This window comes from Prionailurus bengalensis, chromosome E2, assembly GCF_016509475.1.
Source record: "Prionailurus bengalensis isolate Pbe53 chromosome E2, Fcat_Pben_1.1_paternal_pri, whole genome shotgun sequence".
Taxonomy (NCBI): Eukaryota; Metazoa; Chordata; class Mammalia; order Carnivora; family Felidae; genus Prionailurus; species Prionailurus bengalensis.
Window position 1 is genome coordinate 34,741,481 of NC_057352.1, and position 26,175 is coordinate 34,767,655.

Below are 26,175 nucleotides of genomic sequence, written 5' to 3' on the forward strand. Positions count from 1 at the left end.
CTGGGCCCTTGAATCACCACTTGCAGAAAAGCTGCCCACCAATCGGGAACACCCATTTTGGACCCTATGTGGTGGGAAATAAACATCTATCACGATTGAGCCCTTATTTAGTTGGAGTCTTATTTGTTACAGCATCTGGTGTTACATTTTCTAGCACGTTAGCTTACCTGCTTCCAATGGTCTTTTTTTTTTTTTTAAGCTACAACAGAACGTATATCCTTCATGTGTTTAACAATTTCTCCATCTCACATTAACTAAAGATATTTTCTTAAACCTCTCTCTGTACCTTAGAAATACAATGGTGCCAATGTTTCATCCCCCATCCTTCTCCCTGGGGTGGGTCTTCCTTTCATGAATCTGCCATCACAGAGAATTCCCAGGGGATCTTCAGAATCAGAATTGGGATGCAGAGATTGGAGGAGGGGAAATGGAGGTAGCAGGTGTAGACTCTGCTTCTGAGTTTTGCTGTAAATTGCAGTGTCTGAACGTGACGTTGGGTCAAGACACTGTTTTCTTAAGACAGGAGAAATAACAGTATGGTACATGTCTATGAGATGCTCCAGAAGAGAGGGGAAACTGATGCTGCCGGGAAGAAATGGGAAAATGGACAGTAATGTCCTTGAGTAGGAGAGGGGATTAGTCAAGCAAGGGAGATTCATGTCTGTGGCAGATGCCGTGGCTGATAACTTCTGATAACTTTTCTTGGGGAAATCAGAATCAGGGTCATCAGCTGAGAGTGAAGACCGAGGAGGAAGGGTTGAAGGTTTGAGTGGAGGGAAGAGAGAATGAAATGATTCGGGGGCAGAGGGAGGGTGAAGGAGCCAGGGAAACGTGGTAGGACTATTGGGCAGCACCAAAGGACCACGGCAGACTGGTGATCTTGAATGGACAGTTGGAATGACTTCGTACTTCTCTCCAGCCATGTCCATCTGCACTGGTGCAGGTGCACTGAATGGAGCGCTGGGTTTTACTCCAGTCGTAGTTGTGCCAGGAGGCAGCAAGGAGATTGGGAGTTGAAGTTATTTGGGCAAGAGAGCTGAGGGCATAGGCAAACGATGTTTGCAATGAAAGACTGTGGAAGTTGAACTCAGTAAGGAGAGAAGTAAGGACCTGAGCAGGGAGCAAGAGACAAGGAAAGGGGACAGGATTGGTCTGGGAGGGGTGGAAGGATTGTTGGAACTGGATACTCAAAGTCAGTAAACTGGACTGATAGACGGTGGTGGTTGGTGAGAAGTGTCTGAAATCGAGATCACGCCCAGTGCAGTTATGGGTAATGATGTGGTCAAGGGTATGACCTTGGGAGTGAGGGGCTGAGGTGGGTGGAAGATAAGTTCATCGGAGATCATGGAGCCGAGAAGGTGATTGTCGAAATCACCAGTATTGGGACAGAATCACACTGGAGAGAATGACTACGATCCGGGAGCTACAACTGTCAGCGAGTGGGGGCGGAGAGGGTTCTGTGACCAGAAATGGTAAGGGGCGGTAAAGTCTGGCGACATCCATTTCAAAGAATCTAGGGGCTTCAAGGAGGAGAGAAGAAGAATGGCTAGCTTGGAAGTAGATTTGGAGAGCAAGGAGGATGCTTATCCCAGCCTTGGCCCCATGGTGAGAACAGCCACTGCTAAGAAGCCTGCAGGGGAAGCAGGTTCCTCAGAGGAGAACCAAGTTTAGGAAAAAAGAAAAAAAAAGCAAAAAGATGAAGGGAACCGGAAGACCCAGACAAGGATGTCCATTCATTACAGAACTCTTAGTATTAGTGATCATCTGGAAACAACCTAAATGTCCATTGCCAGGGGAGTGGATAAATAAATAATAGATCCATCCAAAATAAAATTTGCTACACACAACAGTGAAAGCGAATGTGCTAGATCGATGTGGATCAAAATGGAAAAGAAGTTTACAAACATGAACTTGAGTGAAATAAGCAAGTTGTGAAAGGTTACTTACGTAAGGTACACAAAACAATACCATCTTTACTTATAAAGCTATAAAAGGATACTGACATCCTTGGGAGGGCCCCCCAGCAGTTTCAGTGTGGCGGTTTGTGGTTACACTTGGAAAGCAAGGGAGGGGAAATGGATGGGCGTAGGGCTAAGGTAGCTTTGGTTGTATTGCAAATATTTTACTTCTTCATGAAGAAAGAGAGAGAAATGAACCAAAATACAAACCAAAAGATAGCAAAGTATCAACTCCCATTGAATCTAGATTGTGGGTCCCAAGATCTATTTTACTTTTCTGTATGTTTGAAAGATCTCATGTGAAAATTTAAAAGATTAAAAAAAAAAAAAAACAGAGGCCGTAAGGGTGGTAGGGCGGTAATCACAGGCGGTAATCAAGACGCGGTAATCAAGGGCGGTAATCAAGACGGTGTAGTACTGGCCTGAGGATAGGTAGGAAGTTCAATAGACTAGAACTGAGAGTCCAGAAATTACTGCATACAAGTGACTTTTGACAAGGTGCCAAGACAATTACAAGAGGGGGAGAGAGAATCCCAAACGGGCTTCACGCAGTCGGCTCGGAGCCCGACGCAAGGCTCAATCCCGTGAACTGCAAGATGATGCCCTGAGCTGAAATCAAGAGATGCTCAATCAACCGATCCATCCAGGTTCCCCAAAGGTGCCAAGACAATAAAGTGGGGGAAACCATAGTCTTTTCAACCAGTGACGCTGGCACAGCTGCAAAAGAATGAAGTTGGACCCCTACCTCCCATCATATACAAAGGTTAACTCAAAATAGATCTAAGACCAAAATGAAAGAGGTAAGAATATAAACTCTTAGAAGAAAACATAAGGATAAGTCTTCATACCCTTGGATATGGCAATGGTTTCTTAGAGATGACGCCTCAAGCACAAATAATCCAAGAAACAGTAGATACATTGGATGTCATCACAATTACACACTTCGGTGCTCCAAAGGACCCTATCAGTGAAGTGAAAAGACAAGCCAAAGAATGGGAGACAATAAGGATCTAGGATCAGGAAACACGAAGAATGGTTACAACCCAACACCAAAAAGACAAACGACCCAATTTAAACATCAGTAAAGGACAGGGGCACTTGGCTGGCTCGGTCAGAAGAGAATGTGACTCTTGGTCCCGGGGTCGTGAGTGTGAGCCCCATGTTGGGGGTGGAGTTCACTTGAAAATAAAATACTAAAAAAAAGAAAAGGGCAAAGGACATGAATAGACATTCCAGAGAAGGCATACAAATGGCGAACACGCACATGACAAGACGCTCAGCATCATTAGTCATTAGGAAAACATACATCAAAACCACGATGATGTATCACTCCACACCCACTAGGGGGGCTGTAATCAAAAGGGCAGACAATATCAAGGGTTGGCATGAGAGTGGAATAACTGGAGCCTCAGGCGTTGCCGGAAGGAATCTAATACGGAGGAGCCTCCTTGGAAACCGTCTGGCAGGTCCTCTAAGAGTTAAACGTAGAATTATCACATGACACCCCAATTCCACTCCTCCTTACACACCCCAAAGAGCTGAAAATACACGCTCACGCGAAAACTCGGACACAACGTTCACAGCAGCATGGTTCACGATAGCCAAGACGTGGGAACAGCCCAAACGTCCGCGAATGGATGAATGGATGAACAGAAGACGGTAGGCCCGCAAGAAGATATTATTCAGTCATAAAAAAGAATGAGGTAGAGATACAAGCGACAGCACGGGTGAACCTTGAGAAGTCAGGCTAAGAAGCCAGACACAAAATGCCACGCGTTTCGAGGTTTCCTCTCTGTGAAGTGCCCGCAAAAGACAAACGCGTAGAGACAGAGAATAAATGAGTGGCTATCAGGCGTTGGGGACAGGGGACATTGGAGAGTGACTGCTCATGGATTCAGTGCTTCTTTCTGGGGTAATGAAGACGTTTTGGAATTAAATAGGGAAGGTGGTTACACACCTTGTGAATATCTTTAGAGCCACGGAAGTAGATGCCCTTTTAAAGGGTGACTTTTATAGTACGTGAATAGCATCTTAACAAAAACACCAAACCTAGGATCGAATCCAGACTCCCTCATGTGGCCCCAGCAGATGGCTTCCGGTCTCAGAGCCTCGGTTCCTCATCCGAGGCGTTGGTAACTCAGGCTGCACCCGGCTGAGACAAACTCCACGCGCGGCTTGCGACGGTCCCTGGTGCTTCTGTGCCTAATCTGACCACGGCTGCAGACGGTGAGCGGTTAGAGTGCAGCTGGGCTCTGGTGTCATACCCGGGCGCAAATTCAAGCCCCACCACTCGCTGGCTCTGACTGTCTCTGTCCTTATGTGACCTTAATCTCCGTTTCCTTAACTGAGAAGGGGGGATGCCAACAGTGGCCCCTTCTAAGTGTGGTTGAAGGGAGACGGGGAGACAGTGAATGTAAGGTACAAGACCCAGTACACCTGGGACTCAGAAAGCAACATTGGGGGGGGGGGATCACCATCGTCACCATCTTAGTGGCCCCAAGTCTTTTACTTCTTCCTCCCCACCCCTCTCTGTCCATATCAGGATTTCCCATTTGCCTCATCGTCTGTTTGTCTGGCCCAGGTGGTGGCCTGGACCTTCAAAGACCTTGCCTCCTGGTTGGGCTCTTGACTGACTCTCTTTGCCCACAAGCGCCCAGAACTGCCAGCGCGCTGCCCCGTGCCTCAGTTAGACGTGCCCATCCTTCCTTCCGGCTCCGGGGAAAACTGAGGCGCTGATCTTCACCCAGCCAAGTTGGGGGGATGGCAGGATGCCCCCCACGAGGCTTCAGGGCGGGGTGGGGCCCACAGCCACTCCAAAATCAGGGACCTGGTGATTTCTCACAGCCCCACGTGGAGCCCCCTCCTGGGCCACCCCCCACTCCCGCCTTTGCTAGAAAGGGGAAGCTCCCAGGCAGCGGTTCGAGGCAGGGACTTTCTCTTCGCATCTCAGTGGAAACCAAAGCCCGGTCAGTCTACTTCTAGGAATCCATCTGCCAGATGCATTCCCCTTTGTAAGCTTTGTAAGCCAAAATTTATTTTGGCATTTTTTTTTTTTATGTAAGTGAAAAAGACTGGAAAAACCCAAAATGTCCATCAATAGAAGACTGGCCATATACATTTTGGTATATCCATACAGTGGGAAAGCACACAGCCATTGGAAAGAACGATGTACCTGATGAACTGCAGGGCACTGCTTCCAAGATGCATTTCGGGTGCAAAAGACACGGTGCAGAACAGTCTTTTCGTATTTACTGTACCTGCCTGCCCTCCCACCCTCCTTCCCTCTCTTCTGTTACTTTCAAAGAAATGCTTTTATATATGTGCTTGCATATACATGCAGTATTTCCTTTTTTTTTTTTTAATTTTTGTTTTGAATGTTTATTTTTGAAGGAGAGAAAGAGTGTGAGCAGGGGAGGAACAGAGAGAAAGGGAGATACAGAGTCCAAAGTGGGCTCCAGGCTCTGAGCTGTCAACACAGAGCCCGACCTGGGGCTCAGGCTCACAAGCCGTGAGATCATGACCTGAGTGAGCCGAAGTCTGATGCTTAACTGACTGAGCCACCCAGGTACCCCACATGCAGTATTTCTGAGGGACCAACAAGAAATCATTCAATGTGTTTTTCTCTGAGGGAAACAAATAAAACCCAGAGAGGGGGTGGTAGGCAGAGGTGGGAAAATTACTCCCACCTCTGGGAGGTGGGACTCAAAAAGTCTATCCTTTTGTGCTGCATAAATTAAAAATGGTCTCTTTTTAAAAAGTATCTTTTAAGTTTATTAAAAAAAATTTTTCAATGTTTATTTATTTTTGAGAAAGAGAGAGACACAGAGTGTGAGCAGGCGAGGGGCAGAGAGAGAGGGAGACACAGAATCCAAAGCAGGCTGCAGGCTCTGAGCTATCAGCACAGTTTATTTCTTTATTTAGGAAGAGAGAGAGAGAGAGAGAGAGGGAGAACGAGCAGGGGGAGGGGCAGAGAGAGAAGGAGGCAAAGGATCTGAGTGGGCTCTGTGTTGACAGCAGAGAGCCTGACATGGGGCTTGAACTCACCAACTGTGAGATCATGACCCGAGCTGAAGTCAGAGGCTTAACTGACTGAGCCACTCAGGCACCCCTCAAAATGGTATCTTTTTGAGTAACTCGATCATGTACATGGAAAAAAAATTTCCAATCCTACAAAAGGATATTTGGTGGAAAGTTAAGTCTCCCCTCCGTTGAACACCCACCCATACATACCCAATACCCCGCTCTTGCCCCAGGGGCCAACCCATGGGATTTAAACTAGGTATTTATGCAAATGCACATTTGTATGTAATCACATAAACTTTTATTGTGGTAAAATAAGCATAACATAAAAGTTCCCATTTTAACCATTTCAGGTGCACAGTTCCGTGGCACTAAGTACACTCACATGGTTGTGCCATCACGGCCACCATCCATCTCCAGAACTTCTCTGTCTCCCCACCAGCGCTGTCCTATCAAACATCCCATCCCCGCCCCTCCACAGCCCCTGGCACCCACCATGCCACTTTCTGTCTCTGTGAACTTGACTACCTCTCGGTATCTCATACAAGTGGAATCATCACAGCATTTGTCTTTTTTTTTTTTTTTTTTTTTTTTATTTATTTCTAGGCAGAGTGCAAACGGGGGAGGGGCAGAGAGAGGGAGACACAGAATCCGAAGCAGGCTCCAGGCTCTGAGCTGTCAGCACAGAGCCCGATGCGGGGCTCCAACTCACAAACCATGAGATCGTGACCTGAGCCGAAGCCGGGTGCTTAACCGACCGAGCCACCCAGGCGCCCCATCTCCTTCCTTTTTTTTAAAAAAAATATTTATTTCTTTATTTTGAGAGGAAGAGAGAGAGCGCGTGCGCGATCTCGAATGGAGGAGGGGCAGAGAGAGAGAGAGACAATGCCAAGCAGGCTCCGTGCTACCAGTGCAGAGCTGGACTCCGGACTCGATCTCACGAACCGTGAGATCGTGACCGGAGTCAAAATCAAGAGTTGGACACTTAACTGACGGAGCCAGTCAGGTGCCCCAGAATTTCCTTCCTTTTTAAGGCTGAATGAGATTCTGTTATATGTACATACCACACTTTGTTTATCCGTTCGCTTGTCAGTGGACATTTGAGTTGTTTCCACCTTCATGTATTTTTTAATAACCAAAAATTAACCTAAACAAAGGAAGTTTAGCGAGAGGATCTGATCTGGGAGCTTTTCAGAGCCAGCTCAGAAGGCTAGGGGCAGCATCAGCCGCCCCCTAGGAGGAGAGAAAATGTCCCCTTCATGGGCAACCACTGGTGTTTCCCACCTTCAGCCCTGAGAGGAACTCCCCTTTCCTTTCTTTGAAAGTTGGTCCCCTGAGCCCTGCCTGGGAACTCAGGGCTCCTTGAACGCTGTACCTGCCTCGGCTCCTGCTCCAGGGAGGCCAAGGGCACTGGGGGAGCAGAGGCTGGCTGGCTGCCGGTGTGGCTCGCCTTCCTTCCCAGCCACAGGCAAATGGGGTGATGGGGTGGCAGAGGCTGAGCCAGCAGGAAGGGCTTGGGGCCCTGCTGAGTCCCTGGGGATGCAGGTGCTCTCCAGGGGGAGCCCCTGTGCCCACCCATGGAGGGGCCTCAGTGCTGGAGGGCCCCACGTCAGAAAACCCCGGGTTCAGATGAACCACCAGACCGGTTCTCTGCCTGTTACTTGCAATTTTCCAATGACGGCTAAGTTTTCACGGGATGACTGCCACATTTAAAAAACGTTTCTTCTTTTCTCCTCACGTTTTTAATTTTTTTTTTCAACGTTTATTTATTTTTGGGACAGAGAGAGACAGAGCATGAACGGGGGAGGGGCAGAGAGAGAGGGAGACACAGAATTGAAAACAGGCTCCAGGCTCTGAGCCATCAGCCCAGAGCCCGATGCGGGGCTCGAACTCACGGACCGCGAGATCGTGACCTGGCTGAAGTCGGACGCTTAACCGACTGCGCCACCCAGGCGCCCCTCTCCTCACGTTTTTAAAGGGACACTTACATGCTTGGGAATTTTGTAGTTCAGTGATCACTAGCCCATCCACTACCTAGCTGCAACGTTGTTAATATTGTGCTATACTCACTTTGTCTCTCTCTTTCTATCTCTGGGATATCAATATGCATATATAAATACATAGACATACACAATCATATATATGTGTACACACACACATATACATACACATACATATATAAGCATATACACATGTACCCTTATACACATACATCTGCATATACAAACACACATATATGCATACATACAACACGCATATATGCAATATGTATACATGCACACACATGTATTGCACATGCACATGCATATATACACACGTATACTCATATATCTATATATACACCCACATCTATATATACACATAAACGTACACACACACACACACACACACATATTTCCCCTGAACAAGAACTCTTCAAAAGTAAGGTCATCACGATCTTCACCCCCAAATACTTTAGTGTGCATCTCTTAAGAACAAGAACATCCTCCTACGTATTCTTAAAGTCTTTATTCCACTTAAGAAGGTCAACAATAAAACCCTAATATAATCTAATATTTAATTTTCCCCATTTGTCCCTAAAAGGTCTTTTTCATGTTTATTTTATTTTATTTTATTTTATTGAATATTTATTTTATTTGTGAGAAAGAGCACACTTGAGTGGGGGAGGAGCACAGAAAGAGGGGGACAGAGAATCTGAAGCGGGCTCTGCGTTGACAGCAGTGAGCCCGATGCGGGCTCGAAGTCACAAATGGTGAGATCATGATCTGAGCTGAAGTCAGGCGATCAACTGACTGAGCCACTCAGGTGCTCCTTTAATGTTTATTTTTGAGAGAGAGAGAGCAAAAGCATGTGTACCGGAATGGGGGTTGGGCAGAGAGAGGGCAACAAAGGATCCAAAGCGAGCTCTGTGCTGACAGCAGTGAGCCTGATGCAGGCTCGGTGAGATGATGACCTGAGCCAAAGTCAGAAGCTTAACCTCCTGAGCCCCTGGTCACCCCCAGAAGGTCTTTTATAGCTGTTTTTCCAAAACTAGAATTCAGTCAAAGTCTACATATTGCACATATTCGGCTATGTCTCTTAAATCTCTTTAACCTTAAATGTCTCTATCTGCTTTTTTTAAAAAACAGCATTGACTTTTTGTTGATCCCAGGATAGTTATCTTGTAGAGGGTCTGGAAGTTTCCACCTTCTGGACATGTCTGTCTTCTCATGGGGCTATTTATCTTGCTCTAGCCTCTGTATTTCTTATAAACTGGGAGTTAGGATTAGAAACTTGATGAGATTCTTTTCTTTTTTTTGAAGACTTTTTTAGAGCATTTTTTTAGAGCTCATTTTTAAGTTCACAGCAAAATTGAGAGGAAGGTATAGAGAATTCCCATACACCTTCTGCCCCCACACATGCCTAGCTCCCCGGGTTATCAACATCCCGCACCAGAGTGGTCCATTTATTATCACAGGTAAACCTATCCTGACACGTCGTTAGCACATAGTCTACATTACGGTTTACTCTTGGCTTTGTGTTTTCTATGGCTTTGGACAAAAATATGCTAATGACACATAATCCATCGATGCAGTATCATGCACGGTATTTCCACTGCCCTAAAAGTCCTCTGTGCTCTATTTCCCTATTCTCTATTCTCCTCCCTTCCCCTAACCTCTGGCAAACGCTGGTCTTGTAACTGTGCCCATAGTTTGTCTTTCCCAGATTGTCATATAGTTGGAATCATACAGCATGCAGCATTTTCAAACTGGCTTCTCTCACTTTGTAACATTTAAGTAAATTTAAGACTCCTCCATGTCTTTTCATGGCCTGAGATCTCATTATAACTCATTTCTTTTTAGCACTGAATAATATTCCATTGTTTTGATATGCCACACTTTATCCATTCCCCTACTGAAAGACATCTTGGTTACTTCTTTTTTTTTTTTAATATTTTAATGTTTTAAAGATTTTTTTAAATGTCTATTTCCTTATTTTGAGGGAGAGAGAGAGTGCTTGTGCACAAGTGGGGAAGGGGCAAAGAAGAAGGGAGGGAGTCCCAAGCAGGCTCCGCGCTGTCCGCGCAGAGCCCTCCGTGGGGCTCTGTCCCATGAACCGTGAGATCACGACCTGAGCTGAAATCAAGAGTTAGACGCTTAACTGACTGAGCCACCCAGGTACTCCCATCTTGCTTACTTCTAAGTTTTGGCATTTATGAATAAAACTGCGATGCCGTAGGCCTCTCTGCAGACATAAGTAACTTGTCTCGGTATTTACCCGTGCTGAGGAGCACGCTCACTGGATCCTATGGTAAGAGTGTGTTTCGTTTTGTGAGGAATCGCCAAACTGCGTTCCAGAGTGGCTGTGCCATTTTGCATCCTCGCCAGCGATGAATGGGAGCTCTCACTGTTCCGCGTTCTCGCCCGCATTTGGTGTTGCCGGTGTGTGGTCTGGATTTTGGCCATTCCGATCGGTATGTAGGAGTATCGCATTGTTGTTTTAATTAGTATGTCCCTGACGACATATGATGTGGAGCATCTTTTCACATGGTTTTGTTTTCTTTAAGAGTCATTTACTGGGGCGCCTGGGTGGCTCAGTCAGTTAAGCATCCGCCTTCTGCTCAGGTCATGATCTCATAGTTCGTGAGTTCAAGCCCCGTGTTGGGCTCTGTGCTGACAGCTCGGAGCCTGAAGCCTACCTCGGATTCCGTGTCTCCGTCTCTCTCTGCCCCTGCCCCACTCGCGCTCTCTCTCAAAAATAAATAAACTTTAAAAAAAAAAAAAAGTTGCACACTCCTCTGACCTAGCCAGCTAGGTGCCCCTGTTCTCTTTTTTTAATTGGTAAAATATATATCACATAAAACACCATTTTAACCATTTTTGAGTGGCATTAAGTACATTCACATAGTTGTGCAACCATCACCACCGTCCTTCTCCAGGACTTTCTCATCTTCCCAGACTGAAACTCTGGACTCATTAAGCACTAACCAATCCCTCCTCCCTCCAGTCCCTGGCGACCAGCATTCTAGTGTCCGTTTCTGTGAATTTGACTACTAGCAACCTCATCGGAGTGGGATCATACAGTATCTGTCCTTCTGTGGCCGGCTTTGGGTGACATCTTTTGCCAAGAGGTCTTCCCAGGCGATGCCGTGCACTGAAGTTGCATCTCCGTTAGGAGGCTCATAGGAATAGCCGCTGCCAGGCTCTGCCTGCCCCTGCCCACCTCTCCCATCTGGCCACCACCTGCTCCCCAACCTCTCTGCCCCAGCTGCTCAGCCCTCTCTCACCCTGCCACGGCCTTAGCACTTGCCTCTTCCTCCCTGGCAGGCTCCTTGGTATCTTCTAGATTTCAGCTCGAATGTCTCCTTTTCATAGAGGCCCAAATGTTTCCCTGTAGTCACGGTCTCTTGTTTTCTGTTCGATTTTCTTCCTGGCGCTCACCATAGCCTGATATTATATCCCGTTTGGTGTGTGCCTGCTTACCATAAGCCTCCAGGGTAAGATCTACAATAGCAGGGACCTGTTCCCTGGCGTGTCCCAGATCCTGGCAATGCACTGGGCACACGACAGGGGCTTGCATTAGTTCCCTCTTGCTGCTGGAAGACATGACCACGAACTTAGTGGCTTCAAACTACACAAACTTATGATCTTACGGTTCGGGAAGGCCGAAGTCCTAAATTAGTTTCAGCGGATGGAAGTGAAGGCGTTGGCAGGACTGTGTTCCTTCTGGCAGCCCTAGGGGGGAATCTGTTTCCTTGCCTTTTCCTGCCTCCAGAGACTGCCGGCACTCCTGGGCTCACAGTCCTGCGTCGCCCAGACTTCTGCTTCTGTCACTCCGTCTCCTGCTGAGTCTGACCCACTCTTATAATGACTCTGTGATTACGCCGGGCCCACCCAGAGAATCCAGGAAGTCTCCCTATTTTACCCTCTTTAACTGAAACACATCTGCAAAGTCGTTTTTACCCTGTAAGGTCACATATTCACAGGTTTCGGAATCAAGATGCGGGCACATTGGGAGAACCATGATTTTATCCACCACAGGGCTCATTAAATACATGCTGAATGAATGGCTAAGTGAATGGATGGGCCCCTTTGCAAATGGAGTGGTGAATCCTGAATTCCAAGGCTGGCTCAGCCACTTACTGGCTGTGTGGCCTTGGGTAAATCCCCTCTTTCTCTGAGCTGCAGTTTCCTCCTTCATTAGATGTGTTCTGGGCACCCACAGCGTATCCCACTCTCAGTGGACCCTGGGAATACCAACACAAATAACAATAGCCCCTCGCCTTCCCAGAGGTAGAGTTTGGCTTCTGGGAAGGGGTATGAGAAGGACCAAACCTGACATAATCTGCTCAGGCCCATGTTCCAAGTCACCCCACTGAACTTTCAAGTCCTGAGGGGGTGTGCTTACCTAGAAGGTGACATTTCAAATGATGCATGAGTAGGAGTTCGTGCGGTAGGGAAGCAGAAAGGGCACTGACGGCCAGGGGCGGTCTGTAGACCTCTTTGAGGAACTATGGGGAATGTGGTGTGATCTCTTAGGGGAGGGAGACCAGTGTGGAAGGGAGCATGTCTGGAAAGGAGGCCTTGAGGGCCACGGTCAGGAGCTTGGGGTCTGTCCTCAGGTCAAAGGGCCAGAGCTGGGTTTTCAAACAGGAGAGAGGCCTGCGCACTGAATCTGGGCCACACTCTGGCCACTGTGGTGTGGAGAGGGGATTGGGGGCCAGCATCTGAGCCCAAGGTGGAGGTGGCCTGGACTAGGCAGTGACAATGGGGACGGAAGTAAGGGGACAGATCCAAGAGACACGTAGGAAGTAGAATCAGTGGGATATGGTGAGAGATGGAGAAGGGGATGGGTGAGGAAGAGCTTGGAGACCGCCGGGAAGAAAGAACAGGCAAGATGGAAATGTGTGGAAGCTCTCTGAAACTGTTGAGGGGATCACGCATTGGCCCAAGTTGGGATTTGGGGAGAAGCGGCGGAAGATGCTAGTAATGGCCACAGAAACCAGCCCAGGAGATTCTCACGCCTCTCCTTTTGAAGACAGATCAGTGATGAAGTTCATCAAGGGTACAGATGGGCCTCTGTTCCAGGTGAGGGTTAAGGTCTGGGCAGCTCCTGTCCACATTCTCACTTGCCTTACAAACAACCACTGGGGTAAATAGGTAGGCTTGTGAAACCATCTCCCCCATTTCCAGATGGGCGAACTGATCCCGGAGATATCCAGCGACATGGTGAAGGCCCTACAGTGTGAGGACTCTGGGGAGCACAGGCCTCTAAGAGGCCCAGCTCAAGGGGGATTTTGCAAGTCTCTTGAGACCCAGAGGGAAGGACAAGGCGGGGGTCCCCTCTGAGCTGTTCCAAGCCACAGAGAATTTCCTTTTATTTGGAGGAAGCGGGAGTTCTTCTTTCGTAATGTGAATGTCAGAGATTCTGGACCCACCGGTGACTAAGAGTGTCTGGGGCTCGTGGGTGTCGAGAAGTGCTTAAATACTCGGCCCTCCTGTCATCCGGTGATTACAGACACCTGAGCTGGGACACATAGGACAAGAGCATGGCCAGCCCGAAGATTCTGTTCCTGGCTGTCCTTGTCCTCCTTGCTATGACACTTCAGGCAACTGAGGCAGGTGAGGCTGGGGAGAGGGAGGACTCCCCGTAGAGGCCAGGGTCAGACACTGGGGTGTCTTCCTCACGTAGCGGAAAGAGGAGTGGACTGAGAGCAGATGACCCCGGTCTGCCGCTGGCTCCGGACTAGTCATGTGGCTTCTCTGGGCCTCGGTTTACACATCTGTTAAATAGGTAGTCTTTTGTTTTTTAGCTTATTATTTATCTTGACAGAGAGAGAGAGAGAGGGAGCATGAGCACAAGTGCTGTGCCAACAGCACAGAGCCTGACGCGGGGCTCGAACTCACAAACCTTGAGACTGTGACCTGAGTCGAGATCAAGAGTCGGATGCTTAACCGACTGCCACCCAGGCGCCCTAAATGGGTAGTCTTGAAGGCCTGGAGTCTAGGGTCTGTCTCGGCTGGGGTGGGGGGCTGTGGTGGACACGGCCTGCTGTCCTTCTACTCCAGAGAACTCAAGCATAGGATGCTTGGGGTGTGGAGAAGGAGCCACCAGAAGGAGCCATGTGGGACGGGACAAGGAAGGAGCTGGCATGAGGGGTGTCCCCTTGGAAAACTGGTCCTGCTCTTCTACCACTACATTTTTGCTCCAGAACCTGCCCTCAGCACCGAGGCCTTCCCTTCCCTTCTCCATCTCAGTGTAAATCCTCCTGCCCTGAGTTGGATAAGGGCACGAGCACTGGGCTGGGAGACGGGCAGCCGTCTTTGGGTTTCCTGAGGGCTTTTCCTGCATCGAAGGCCCCATAACTTGGTGCCATTATCACCCCTTCCACCAGAGGAGGAAGCTGGGCCTCGGAGACGTTAAATGACTTGCCCAGGAAGGCCTGGTGACTCAGGGCAGAGCAGGCCCCGTACCCAGGTCTGCATGACTGGACTCTGCCGGGTCCTTATCCTGACACTCCAGAGTCCCGCTGTGTGACTCTGGGCAAATCGTCTCCCTCTCTGAATCTCAGCCTCCCCGCGTGCACCGTGAAGGTCACGGGAGGCGTGAGCCGCAGCAGACTTCTTGGGTTGCCCGGGGACTCGTCAAGACGCGCGTGGGACTCAGCAGGGCCGGGGCTGGGCGCTGAGCGGTTCTGACAAGCTCCAGGTGACACTGATAGCGCTGGCCCACGGACCTCGCCTGCAGTAGCCGGGGCTTCATCCTGTGCAGAGTCTCTGGGTCCCGCCTAGAGGCCCCGGGCATCGTTGAATCTCAGTGGTTGTGAATCCCCCTGCCTCCACCTGACCGACCCGGATCGGAGACACTGGGTCCTCAGTGTCCCTCAGAGACCCCGAGAATGGGGACTCCGGGGACTCGGAGTCCTCCGGGCACCAGCCTGCCACACGGGAACAGAAATGCCGGCTCAGAGGCTGGGGCTGAGAGCCACCCGTCTGTGCCCCGCCGGTGAGTCTTCTGCACGTCTCCCTCCTCCAGGCCCCTACGGCGCCAACGTGGAAGACAGCGTCTGCTGCCGAGACTACTTCCGCCACCCCCTGCCTTCTCGCATGCTGAAGTATTTCTACTGGACTTCAGACTCCTGCCGGAGGCCCGGCGTGGTGTGAGTACGGAGCTGGGGACGCAGGGGCTTGGAGAGCCTGCCGGGCTGGCTCAGGAGGGCCCAGGAGCAGGTGGGTGGGCAGACCCAAGGACGGGAGGAGTGCAGCTGGTCTCCGTCCTTGAAACGGCTCGGCCCAGCCCGGGGGTGTACCGAGAAAAAAAAAAAAATCATGCGATCATTCAACAAATTATTTTGGACGCCTACTGCCTGCCAGGCGGCCTGCCGGGTTCCGGGGATGCAGAGCTGAATGAGCAGGGCACCAGCTGGCGGTTTACACGATCCAGTGCCTAGTGCGTGGAGGCAGCGCAGAGCCGTAGCGCGGGGTGCTCCCATCAGAAGCATCTGGGGCCCATCCTCCCCAGCACCCTGGGAGTTGGCGGAGGCAGCCTATTCTTACCAGAAGAAGGCTGAGGTGACAGAGAGCGCGTCCTACGGCCAGGCGTGGTTCTGGGGTGACCGTGCTAACTCGGGTAACCCTCCCCGCAAAACTACTAGGAGCGCGATTATTTCTGTTTTTTTTTTTTTTAAGTTTATTTCTTTGAGAAAGAGACCGAGAAAGAGTGTCAGTGGGGGAGGGGCAGAGAGAGAGGGAGAGAGAGAGAACCCCAAGCAGGCCCTGCGCTGTCAGCAGGGAGCCCGAGGAGGGGCTCGATCTCACAAACCGGGAGATCACGACCTGAGCCGAAATCAAGAGTCAGACGCTCAACCAGCTGAGCGCCTCTGTTTCCGTTTTACGAATGGACAAAGAGGTGCAGGGAGGGGAAGTGATTTGCTCCAGGCTGCCCTGTTGGAACCAGGACTCCTGGGTCCTTGTCCAGGGCTTTCTCCTGGGGTTCTTTTTCTCCTTTGCCTCTTTTCCTCCATTTCTTTACTTCCCTTTCTTTAGCCTGGAGCCCGGGCCTGTGCCTGCCACTGGCCAAGTGACGGGGCCTGTCCCTGGGGCTCCAGCTCCTCCAGACTGCTGCCTGCCAAGCCCCTCACCAGGGTGTCTGGGCTTAGGGGCTCATGACCCCCTTTGGGGCTCCTTCATTATGTCTTCGTTTGCTCCTCCTTACTTCTTGACCATCCCTCACCGTGGGCGGGGGTGGGGGGGTGCTGCAGGTGAATAACAAAGAAGGCTGAAGTGGGTTTTTGTCACTTTGACTCTGAGCCTCCGTTTCCCCATCAGTGTAACAGGAGTGATCACCTTCATTTATTTTTATTTATCAGACATGTAGACAGCGCTTGCTAAATGCAGGCACTGTTACAACCACTTTATAAATATTAACACATTTAATCCTTGAAACAGCCTTATGTTGTAGGTAGTATTATGATTCCCTTTTTGCAGGTGAGGAGATGGGCCCAGAGAGGTTTTGGGGCCTCTTGAGTGTCACAGGGCACAGTAATAGTAAGTAGAGGGTGTGATGCTCGATGCCTGACATATAACAGATACTCAAAGACAGCACATGTGATAATTGGATTTTGAGCCAGAAGGGACTCTAGAAAGGATGTGTCTTGACAAATGGGGAGATCAAGGGGCTGAGTCTTGCCCAGTGTCACACAGCAGCCAGGGCAAGCTGCCCACGAGGCCAAGATCAACACTGCTGCCTTCTTTTTCTTTCTGTTCATTGGTTTTCTGCGGGGTGGGGGGCAGATCAGGGGAGTAAGAGAAGCCAGAGCTTCTAGCTTCATGGACAAGCTCTTCAGAGGCAGGAAGGGAGCAGAGCTGGGGGGGCGGGGGATGTTTCTGACCACTGGCCAGCTTTAAGTCCACTCCTGCCCACAACAGCTGAGAGCCCCAAGGGCCTGGCCTGGTACTTACTGCACCTTGGGCAAAGTGGGAGACTTAGCCCGCAATTGCTAAGTGATCTTGGGCCAGTGCCTAGTCCTCTGCTTTGTGCTTTGCGCCCCCAGGGGGCACAGTGAATCAGATCTGACCAGCTCAGGCACTCAGGCAAGCTGCTTTACCCCTTCAGGCCCCACTTTCCTCACCTGTGAAATGGATAGAATGATAGGGCCTCATAGGGTTGTCCGTAAGGACTTATTAAGAAAATCAATGTTAAGGGGCACCTGAGTGGCTCAACCGGTTGAGTGGCGTCTCCCTCTTGGTTTCGGCTAAGGTCATGACCTCGCAGTTTCCTGAGTTTGAGCCCCGCTTTGGACCCTGTGCTGGCAGCTCGGAGCCTGGAGCCTGCTTTGGATCCTGTGTCTCCCTCTCCTTCTGCCCCTCCCCTGCTCACATTCTGTTTCTCTCAAAAATAAATAAACATTGAAGTAACCTTTAAAAAGACAAGACAAGGAAAAGAAGAGAAAATCAATGGTGAAAGTCCAGGCCAGCTCCTGGCAGTTACGGGGTTCCAGAGCACCTACTATCTACTGCTCTGAACACTTCCATTTATATTAACTCATCTAATCTTCATTCAGCTCCTGTGAGGACCACGATTATTATCCTCATCTCACAGATGTGGAAACTAAGGGACGTGCTAACAATGGCAGAGCTGGGCCAGAGGATCTGGCTCCAAAGTTCATGCTTTTGGCTCTCTTCCAAGGCAATATCAGCAATGATCACGAGACTCTTGGGCATTCTATTTCTTGGCCTGACCTGGCCCTCAAGCCTAGAAGAAGAGTCCAGGAAATTCTAGCTGCTCTTCTCCCCTCTCCCCGCTTAAGAAGTAAGTTTACATACAACAGAGGCCTCGTAACCTTTGAACCACTCTAGATAGCAGGTACCCCCGCATAGGGTGGGTGCCTCATAAGTGTGAAGTGACTCTGTCTAGTGGGCATCTCTGCATACAGTAAGTGACTCATAAATGTTAAGCTTCCAGAGAAGGGATGTGGCATTCTTGCTGCATGCTAATGCTCCCTCATTGCCTCCCTGGTGTCTCCTTCCAGCTTCCTTACGGTCAGGGACCGGGAGATCTGTGCTGACCCCAGGCTGCCCTGGGTGAAGAAGATTCTGCAGAAGATGAACCCATGAGAAAGGGCCCTGCCCTGATGACCGTGGCCTTGGCTCCTCCAGGAAGGCTCACAGAGCCCCACCTCTTGGCCGTTACAGCCGCCCCTCAACACAAGCCTGTGCCGATGGATCTCTCCGCAATCTCTTATCTCTGTGCCTGTAGCTGTCACCCTCAGAGGAGCCTCCACACTGTCACTCATCTCCCCTCTTGTCCCTCTAACCCATTCTCTGCCCCACCGCAGCCAGAGGGGCCGCAATCCTGGTCAGTTACTCTCCTGCTCAAAACTCTTCCATGGCTCCCCATTGCCCCAAGCTGAGGTGAGAGCTCCTGAGCCTGGCACCCCTGTCCCCAGCCCTGCCTCATTTCCCTTCACACATGTTGGACTCCAGCTCCCTGTTCTCCAAATCCGTGCCATACATGTCCACTTCCAAGTCTTTTTCCAGGCTGCACCTGACGCCCAGGATGCCTCCCCACCACCTGTGTGTGTCCACCCCTACCAGCCCTCCGAGGCACTGCTCAACCCAAGCAGCCAGCAATTGAGTTTTATTTTTCAGATGTCCCCTGGCCCTCTGTCCCCTCTTAACAGCCTTGATCACAGTCTACCCAGAATTCTCAGGACTTGGGGAACTCGTCCTACCGCCCCACTGGCTGGATCAAGGTCCCACACCTGTTACTTTGTCCATTGGCCTTCAACGCAGAGCACAGGGCCTGGCTCAGAATCAGGGCTCAATGAATGGCTACAGACTGAATCAATAAAAATAATGTTCCTCTGCCATGACCCATCCCCCAAAGGCCCTCGCACATCAATACAGAGACTCAAGTTCATCTAGAAAGCAGCCAGTTGAGTCAATTGTGAAACCTCAAATTTACCCAGATTCACCTCTCTTCCCCATTTTACCTCTGTGTTGGGCTTTTTGACTCTTTCTTGTTTCCCTCTTGCTCCTCTAACCTCTGACACCCAGGCTTGACCTCTTCAGAGTTCCCCACTTTCCCTTTCTCCTTCCCCAAATAACTGATAACCAACTTTATGCTACGGTGTGAATGACTACCCTTGGCTTGATATTGCAAGCTCTAATTATATTTCTATAAGAAAAGAGGGCAAATGCTTAAGAGGCCAAAGGGTTGAATGGAAAAGTTTTAGGAGCTGTTTGGGAGGGGACGAGGTAGAACTTTCCTGGCCCTGGGAGTGTGTAGGGTATAGTTAAGGGAAAGAGCCTTGGGTGGAGATTGTTCTCAGCTGGGAGGGGCCAGGATAAGGCCTGGGACTTGGGGCTTTTCTGCACTTCCTTGGGGACAATAGATTCCCCAGGTCAAGGAAATAAACTTTACACGTCCTCGTTTCTCTCCAAGGGAGCGTGGTGCAGTTTAGCAGGGTGGTTGATGCTGTGTGAATCTGAGGAGACCACTGACCCTCTCTGAGCCTCGCTTGAGAATGAGAAGACCCATATTATGGGGTTGCTGTGGGGTTCAGGTCCAAGACATGGGGAGCAAAACTCAGTGTCTTCCAGGGCCCGGAGCCCAGGGTCATCTGCCCACCGTGAACACTGAAAGTGTTAACCTGCCCACTGCCCGCGCATAGGGCCCTCAAGCGTCCTGGGATTGCTCTCCCCTCCTGTCCTGCCTCGGTCCCTCGGGCCTTCTGAAAAATAAACCCTCTACCACAGTGTCTGCTTTGTGCCTTGGCATTTGCTGTCCCTGGGAGGTGGGGCAGGGGGCACGATCGCCACCTCTCTCCCACGGGGAAGCCCTTAACATTACTGACCTGTGAGCTGGCCTGCCCAAGGTCACCCTGTGAGTCGGTGGGAAGCCAGGATTAGACATCAGACCTGGGGAGCAGCTGTGCCGGTGCCGAGAGAAAGCTCCAGACATTCGTCCACCGGGCCTCACCTTCATCCCCCGCCCCCCATCCTCCTCCCCCACCCTCTTGTCAGGAGGATCTGATGAAATCACTCATTCGGTCCCTAAGTCTAGAGCTTTAACCAGCATATTCAGCCAGCCAGTCAGTCAGTCATTTAGTCACTGATTCAATAACCCAACCTCAGCCTTCCCCCTTCAAGCGTCACCGCAGAGGAGGAGGAAGGTGTATTAGTCAGGAAAGGCTGTTTCCTGCAACAAACCGCTCCAAAATCTCAGTGGCTCAATTGCACAGAAGCTTTTTTCTTCGCGTGTGACACCTGATGCTGGTCTGTGGGCTCCTACCTTCCACGGGGTCATTCAGGGACCCAGGCTCTTTCCTCCTCACGGCCCCACCCTCCTCCGGGACCCGGACGGCTCCGCAACCTCCCGCGGATGGGGGAAGAGAACATAAACTTGTGCGAGGACTTCACGAGCCAGGCCAGGAAGCGCGGCGCCTCGCCTCTGTCCGCCTGCCATTGGCGGAACTCAGTCACGTGGCCACCCTGCCTGCAAGGGATGCTGGGAAGCACAGCCAAGCTGTGCGCGGGGAGAAAGCGGCAGTGGGTATGGGGAGCGTCTCCTTCGTGTGCTCCCCAACTCCTCTGGACCTGCTTTCCTGGAGTTCTACCCTCAGCTCATTCTGCCCCAACAACAGAAAAGGACCCTGCTGTCCCTGGGACATCTTCGTTATTTTCTCAGTGGACATCTTGGCACAAGTGGCCTTTGCTCCCCTTCAGATCTGGTTCTCATGGTGGGATTTCCAGGGCAGTGGGTTCAGACACCCAAGAGCACTTGCCTGGGAGGCAGGGAGAAGCATCGAGAAGAGCATACGCCATGCATTCAGATAAGCACAGGAACTCTCACTGGAGTCTGGAGCAAGTTACCTGGTATCTGAGCCTCAATTTCTCCCTCTGTGAACGGAGGCAATAAAAGCAGTTATCACGAGGTTAGCAAGAGTACGTGAGATTGTGAGAGTCCAGTAGATAAGAAGGTATAGCCTAAGGTAAGCCTAAGCCAGTGAGATAAGACAGCCTAATACACAAAATGGGCAAAGGCTTGAATGTATATTTCGCCAAACAAGGTGTATTCAAATGATCAATAAACACATGAAAAGATTCTCAACATCACTGGTCATCAAGAAAATGCAAATCAAAACCAGATGGCTATACCACTCACACTCGTTGGGATGTCTGTTTTAAAAAAGGAAAAAACAGAGCATGCAACTCTGGATCTCAGGGTTGTAAGCTCTAGTCCCACCTTAGGTGTAGAAATTACTTAAAAATAAAATCTTGGGGTGCCTGGGTGGCTCAGTCGGTTAAGCACCTGACTCTTGATTTTGGCTCAGGTCATGAGCTCATGGTTTGCAGGATCGAGCCCTGTGTTGGGCTCTGCGCTGACGGTGCGGAGCCTGCTTGGGATTCTCTCTCCCACTCTCTCTCTCTGCCCCTCACCCCACCCACGAGCTCTGGCTGTCTCTCTCTCTCTCTCTCTCTCTCAAAATAAATAAATAAACAAACAAACAAACAAACATTAAAAAAATAAAGTAAGTCTTTAAAAAATCAAGATAAAATCTTAGGAAAGAAAAAAGACAAGATCGGTGAGCGTCTAGAGAAATTGCAACCTTGTGCATTGGTGGTGGGACTGTAAAGTAGGGTGGTCATGGGGGAAAATAGTATCGTGGGTCCTCAAAAAATCAAACGTAGAATTATCATCTCTTCCAGTAATCTCATTTCTGGGGATGTACACAAAAGAATCGAAAGCAGGGGCTGGAACAGCTATTTGGACACCCATGTTCATAGCAGCGTCCTCCCCAGTAGCCAAAAGGTGGGCAGGGCCCCAGTGTCTGACAGGTGAATGGAGAAGCAGAAGGGTGGTACACACACACAGTGGAATATGACTCAGCCTTAAAAAGGAAGGAAATTCCAGGGGGCGCCTGGGTGGCTCAGTCGGTTAAGCATCCGACTTCGGCTCAGGTCACGATCTCAGGGTCTGTGAGTTCGAGCCCCGCGTCGGGCTCTGTGCTGACAGCTCGGAGCCTGGAGCCTGCTTCGAATTCTGTGTCTCCCTCTCTCTGACCCTCCCCTGTTCATGCTCTGTCTCTCTCTGTCTCAAAAATAAATAAACATTAAAATAAATAAATAAATAAATAAATAAATAAATAAATATTTAAAAAAAAAATAAATAAAATTTATTCCTTCCTCAGAAGGAAATTCTGAGCCCTGCTGCAGCATGGCTGAACTTTGAAGACATTCTGCTAAGTGGAACAAGCCAGTCACAAAAGGACGTACACCCTATGACACCTAAAGTAGTCAAAGTCATAGAGACAGAGAATAGGCTGGGGGGTTGTGGGGGCCAGGGGAGGAGTAAGTGGGAGTTACTGTTTAATGGGCCCCGCGGTTCTGTTTCGCAAGGTAAGCAAGTTCTCAAGATGGATGGTGGTGATGGTTACACAGACGTGTGAATGTCACTGAACACTCAGAAATGGTGCAAAAGGTGAATTTTACGATGTGTGTATCTTGCCACAGTATAAAAGAAGGTATGGCCAGGGCTGTGCACAGACGGAGGAAGGGCCAAGTGCATGTGAACAACTCTTCTCGTGGACCAAAAGAGGTGAGCTGAGCAGAGCTGGGTGAGGTGGGGAGGAACTAGGCAGGACTGTCCCCCAGGGGCCCTGGAGATGGCCATCTCACTGGCCACCCCGTCCCTCCTACTATCCTGGGCCCCCACAGGAGTGTCCCTGGCACCCTGCTCTGCTGTTTCTGTTCTGCTCTGGGGGCTCGGGGAGTCCAGCCCATCCCACAAGAACACTCAGGCTGCCTGCTGCCTGGGACACCCAGGCGGGCTCCTAGATGGCCTGAGGAAGGTGTGGGGAGGATGCCCCCTCCCCCTCCTCTCCACCGACCCCCGAGGAACCCTTTCTCCTGCCACCCAGCGCTGTTCTAATTGTTGCTTTAGTTATTCCTCATCTCAGAACCTCCCCAGCTCCCCTCTGCCCCTGAACAGAACTCTCACTCCTCACACCAGCTTTAAGGTGTCCAAAGCAGCCTCCCTGCCCACTTCGTCCTCAGAGCCAATGGCATGGGACCGTTCCCTATCCCCTTTTTCCCTTGGTTAGCTTTTCCCTCTGCCAGGAATGGTATGTCAAAATCCTGCCTATCTGCCCAGTGCGGGTTACTTACAGATCACAAAGGGGACAGGGGCGCCTGGGTGGCCCCATTGGTTGAGCATCTGACTCTTAATTTTGCCTCAGGTCGTGATCCCAGAGTTGTGAGATCGAGCCCCACATTGAGCTCTGTGCTGAGCGTAGAGCCTGCTTGGGATTCTCTCTCCCTCCCTCTCCCTCTCTCTCTCTCTCAAATAAAAAACGAAACGAACAAACAAAAAAAACAAAAAACAAAAACAAATCACAATGGGGATAACCCTTCTCCAGCAGAGAGACCGAGGGTAGGTGCCCATCAATCAGTCCACCAAGGGCAGTGGAACAACCTGTGTGCCATGATGGATATAACAGGTGTAATGTGGAAGATAAAGCATTATTCATAACAGAGTCTTGCCAAGAACATGCAGCTGGGGTCTAATAGAGCCTGTAGATCTGACTGCAATTTACAGGAAGTGAACAGGTTAGGGGAATGAATTAGATGACATCACAAGGAAACCATTAGACAAATTATGAGATCAGTGCGTAAGACAATAGTTCTGAAACTCTTCAGAAAGTGGATGTGCAGGGGATCTTTTGTAGACTAAAAATAAATGCCAGTTGCAAGGCAGAAACCTAGATTGAACCCTGGTTCAAAAATAAAAGAGGGAAGGAGGGGAGGGAGGGAAGGAGGAATGGAGGGAGGAAGAAGGAAAGAAAAAAGTGGGGGAAGAAGGAAAGAGAAAGGAAGGTGAAGCTATAAGATACATTTTGGGGACAATGGAGAAATTTGAGTATTAACCAAATATTACATGACATATAGGAATTATTGTTAATTTTGTTAGGTGGGGTAATAGTATATTTATGTAAGACAGTGTCTTTATACTGTGGAGATGCATGCTGAAGGATTTAGGGGCAAAGTTTCAGACATCCATAATTTACTTTGAAATGGCTTGGCAGGAAAAAAAAAAAAGCAAATGTGGGAAAATGCTAATCATTGAATTTAGGTGCCGAAGATATGAAAGATCTTTGTTCCCTTCCTTCTTCTTTACTGTTTAGAATTTTTCAAAACAACACTGTAAAAGAAACAAAGCAAAATTCTGCCCATCTTCTGATTGAAACATGATCTCTCTCTCCTGCTCACCCCTGCTTTCCTTGATTCCTGGACAAGAGTAAAGCCTTCTCTCCCTGTCCCAGGCCCACAGCCTTAGAGTCTGTGGTAGGACTTCTCTTTCCTACCGAGCTAGGGCTCCTTGGAGCAGGGACTCCGTGTATTTGCCTTTGAGTCCCCGTGCCACCACAGGGCCAGGCACACACCAGGGCTCAATAGCAAATGCTCACGGCTCCTGCCTGCCTGGCCCTGTGAAAGTCGTTAGTTTTATGAACTCCCCCAGTGAGCGATTTGGTGAAGTCGCTGTTAGCATCCCATTCTACAGATGGGGAAGCTGAGGCTTGGAGAGATTAAGTAACTTGGTGAAGGTGATTCTTTTCACAAGTGGCGGAGTCATGTTTGGCTTCAGGTCTTGGCTGACTTGCAAGTCTAGTTACTGTGTCCGAACTGAATTACCTAAACTCAGTCCTTAACACCTTGATGAGATAAGTGGGGAGTCATGACCAGTCTGATATTGCAGGGGCGGGGGTGGGGGGGGAGGAGCTGGGCCGGAAGAGGGTAGAGATGTCCCCAGGGGCTGAACAAGGAAAAGCTGAGCCGTACTTGGTGTTTGAACACCTTATGGGTGTAAACTCACTTAATCCTCAGCAGTCCTCACAGTGGGGATAGAGAGAGGTTGTGTAGCCTGGTGGTCATGAGCTCAGACTCCAGGGCCAGCTGGCTGAGGCAAATCCAGTCTCCTTCACTTCTTGGCTGGTGATCCTCAGAAAAATTACTTAACTCTTGCATTCCTCAGTTTCCCCATCCATAAAATGGACCGTGATAGTGTTTTGCTTACACGCTGGGTCACGGTGACCCAAGTTACTCATACAAAGTGCTTGACACAGTGCCTGTCTCAGAGTTAAGCGTGAACTCAGAGAGGTAGGAAAGCTGCCCAGGATCACACAGAAGTAGTCCTGCGCCAGGGCCAACTGATTCCAAATACTTTCCGTTCCAAATGCTTTCTAAATACTTCTTTGGAGCAGAGTCTGGGGCCAGGGGAACAAGCGTCTTAACGCCCCAAACACCTGGCCCAACCTGGTTCTTGTCCTTTGTGAAGTGGAGGGCTTCCTAGGACTTGTCCCTTGCCTCCCCCCTTCCCCTTCCTTCCCTTGCCCCTCCTCCTTCTTCATCTGCTCCTACCTCCATGGGCAGAGTAGAAAGAACCTTGGACTTCAGTTGTTAACACTGCTTGTCCCTCTCAGCACCTCCGTTTTCCCAGTCTTAAGATGAGGGGCTGGATGACGGAAAAATGAAGGTCACTGGCTTTATATCTGCTTGGGCTGGGACGGGTTCTCCAAGCCTGGTGCAATGGGCCCGAGCCAGGGGTGCTCCTCCCCATCGAGAAGGGGCGTCTAGCCTCCTACCTCCACGCCCCAGAAGCCTCACTGTGCTTGGGGGAGCGAGGGGGCCTCTGGCCATAGGGGCTGTGACTTCTCTGCCCAGCCCAGCCTAGACCAACTGGCTCTGTAGCCTGGGGCAGTGGCTCAGGGACAAACTGGTTCCCAGTTGGCTGGTAGCCAAAGACACCTAGATAGGAGTGGGGTTCACTGATAACTCCTGGCATCTGGGCTAGGCGACCGTTGAACTCTTCCAGGGTGTCAGGAATTGTTGCCATTGCCTTTAGGGAGGGCCGCCCTCAAAGCGGGCTGTGCTGCACCCACACGCCTCCATGCATTTCCACCAGTGTGGTGGGAGCTGGCTGGCCGGCCGTCACGTGACGGAGGGAGAACCTGGAAAGTCAGAGCTGTGAAGCCCCCCTCCCCAGTGGGTGAGCCCAGCTCCCTCCTGTGCGGCAGGGAGGGGGAGGGGGGAGAACCGAGCCACTCCCTCGCCCCCAAGAGAGGGAGGCCTTCTTCAGGGCACCTACCAAGGTGCAGTCAAGGACTGCACCCAGGGTGAGACCAGCAGCCACGCTGTTCCCTGCGGGGCCAGAGCTG

General features: G+C 50.2%; 1 protein-coding gene across 1 annotated transcript; it reads left to right on the forward strand.

Annotated features, from left to right (window-relative positions):
• The first annotated feature begins 13,424 nt into the window (after positions 1-13,424).
• CCL22 (C-C motif chemokine ligand 22) lies at positions 13,425-19,719 on the forward strand. The gene is made up of 3 exons (XM_043599275.1): positions 13,425-13,579; positions 14,994-15,117; positions 17,989-19,719. The coding sequence occupies exons 1-3, from the start codon at positions 13,507-13,509 to the stop codon at positions 18,071-18,073; spliced, it is 282 nt and encodes a 93-aa protein (XP_043455210.1). The 5' UTR covers positions 13,425-13,506; the 3' UTR covers positions 18,074-19,719.
• The last annotated feature ends 6,456 nt before the right edge of the window (positions 19,720-26,175 follow it).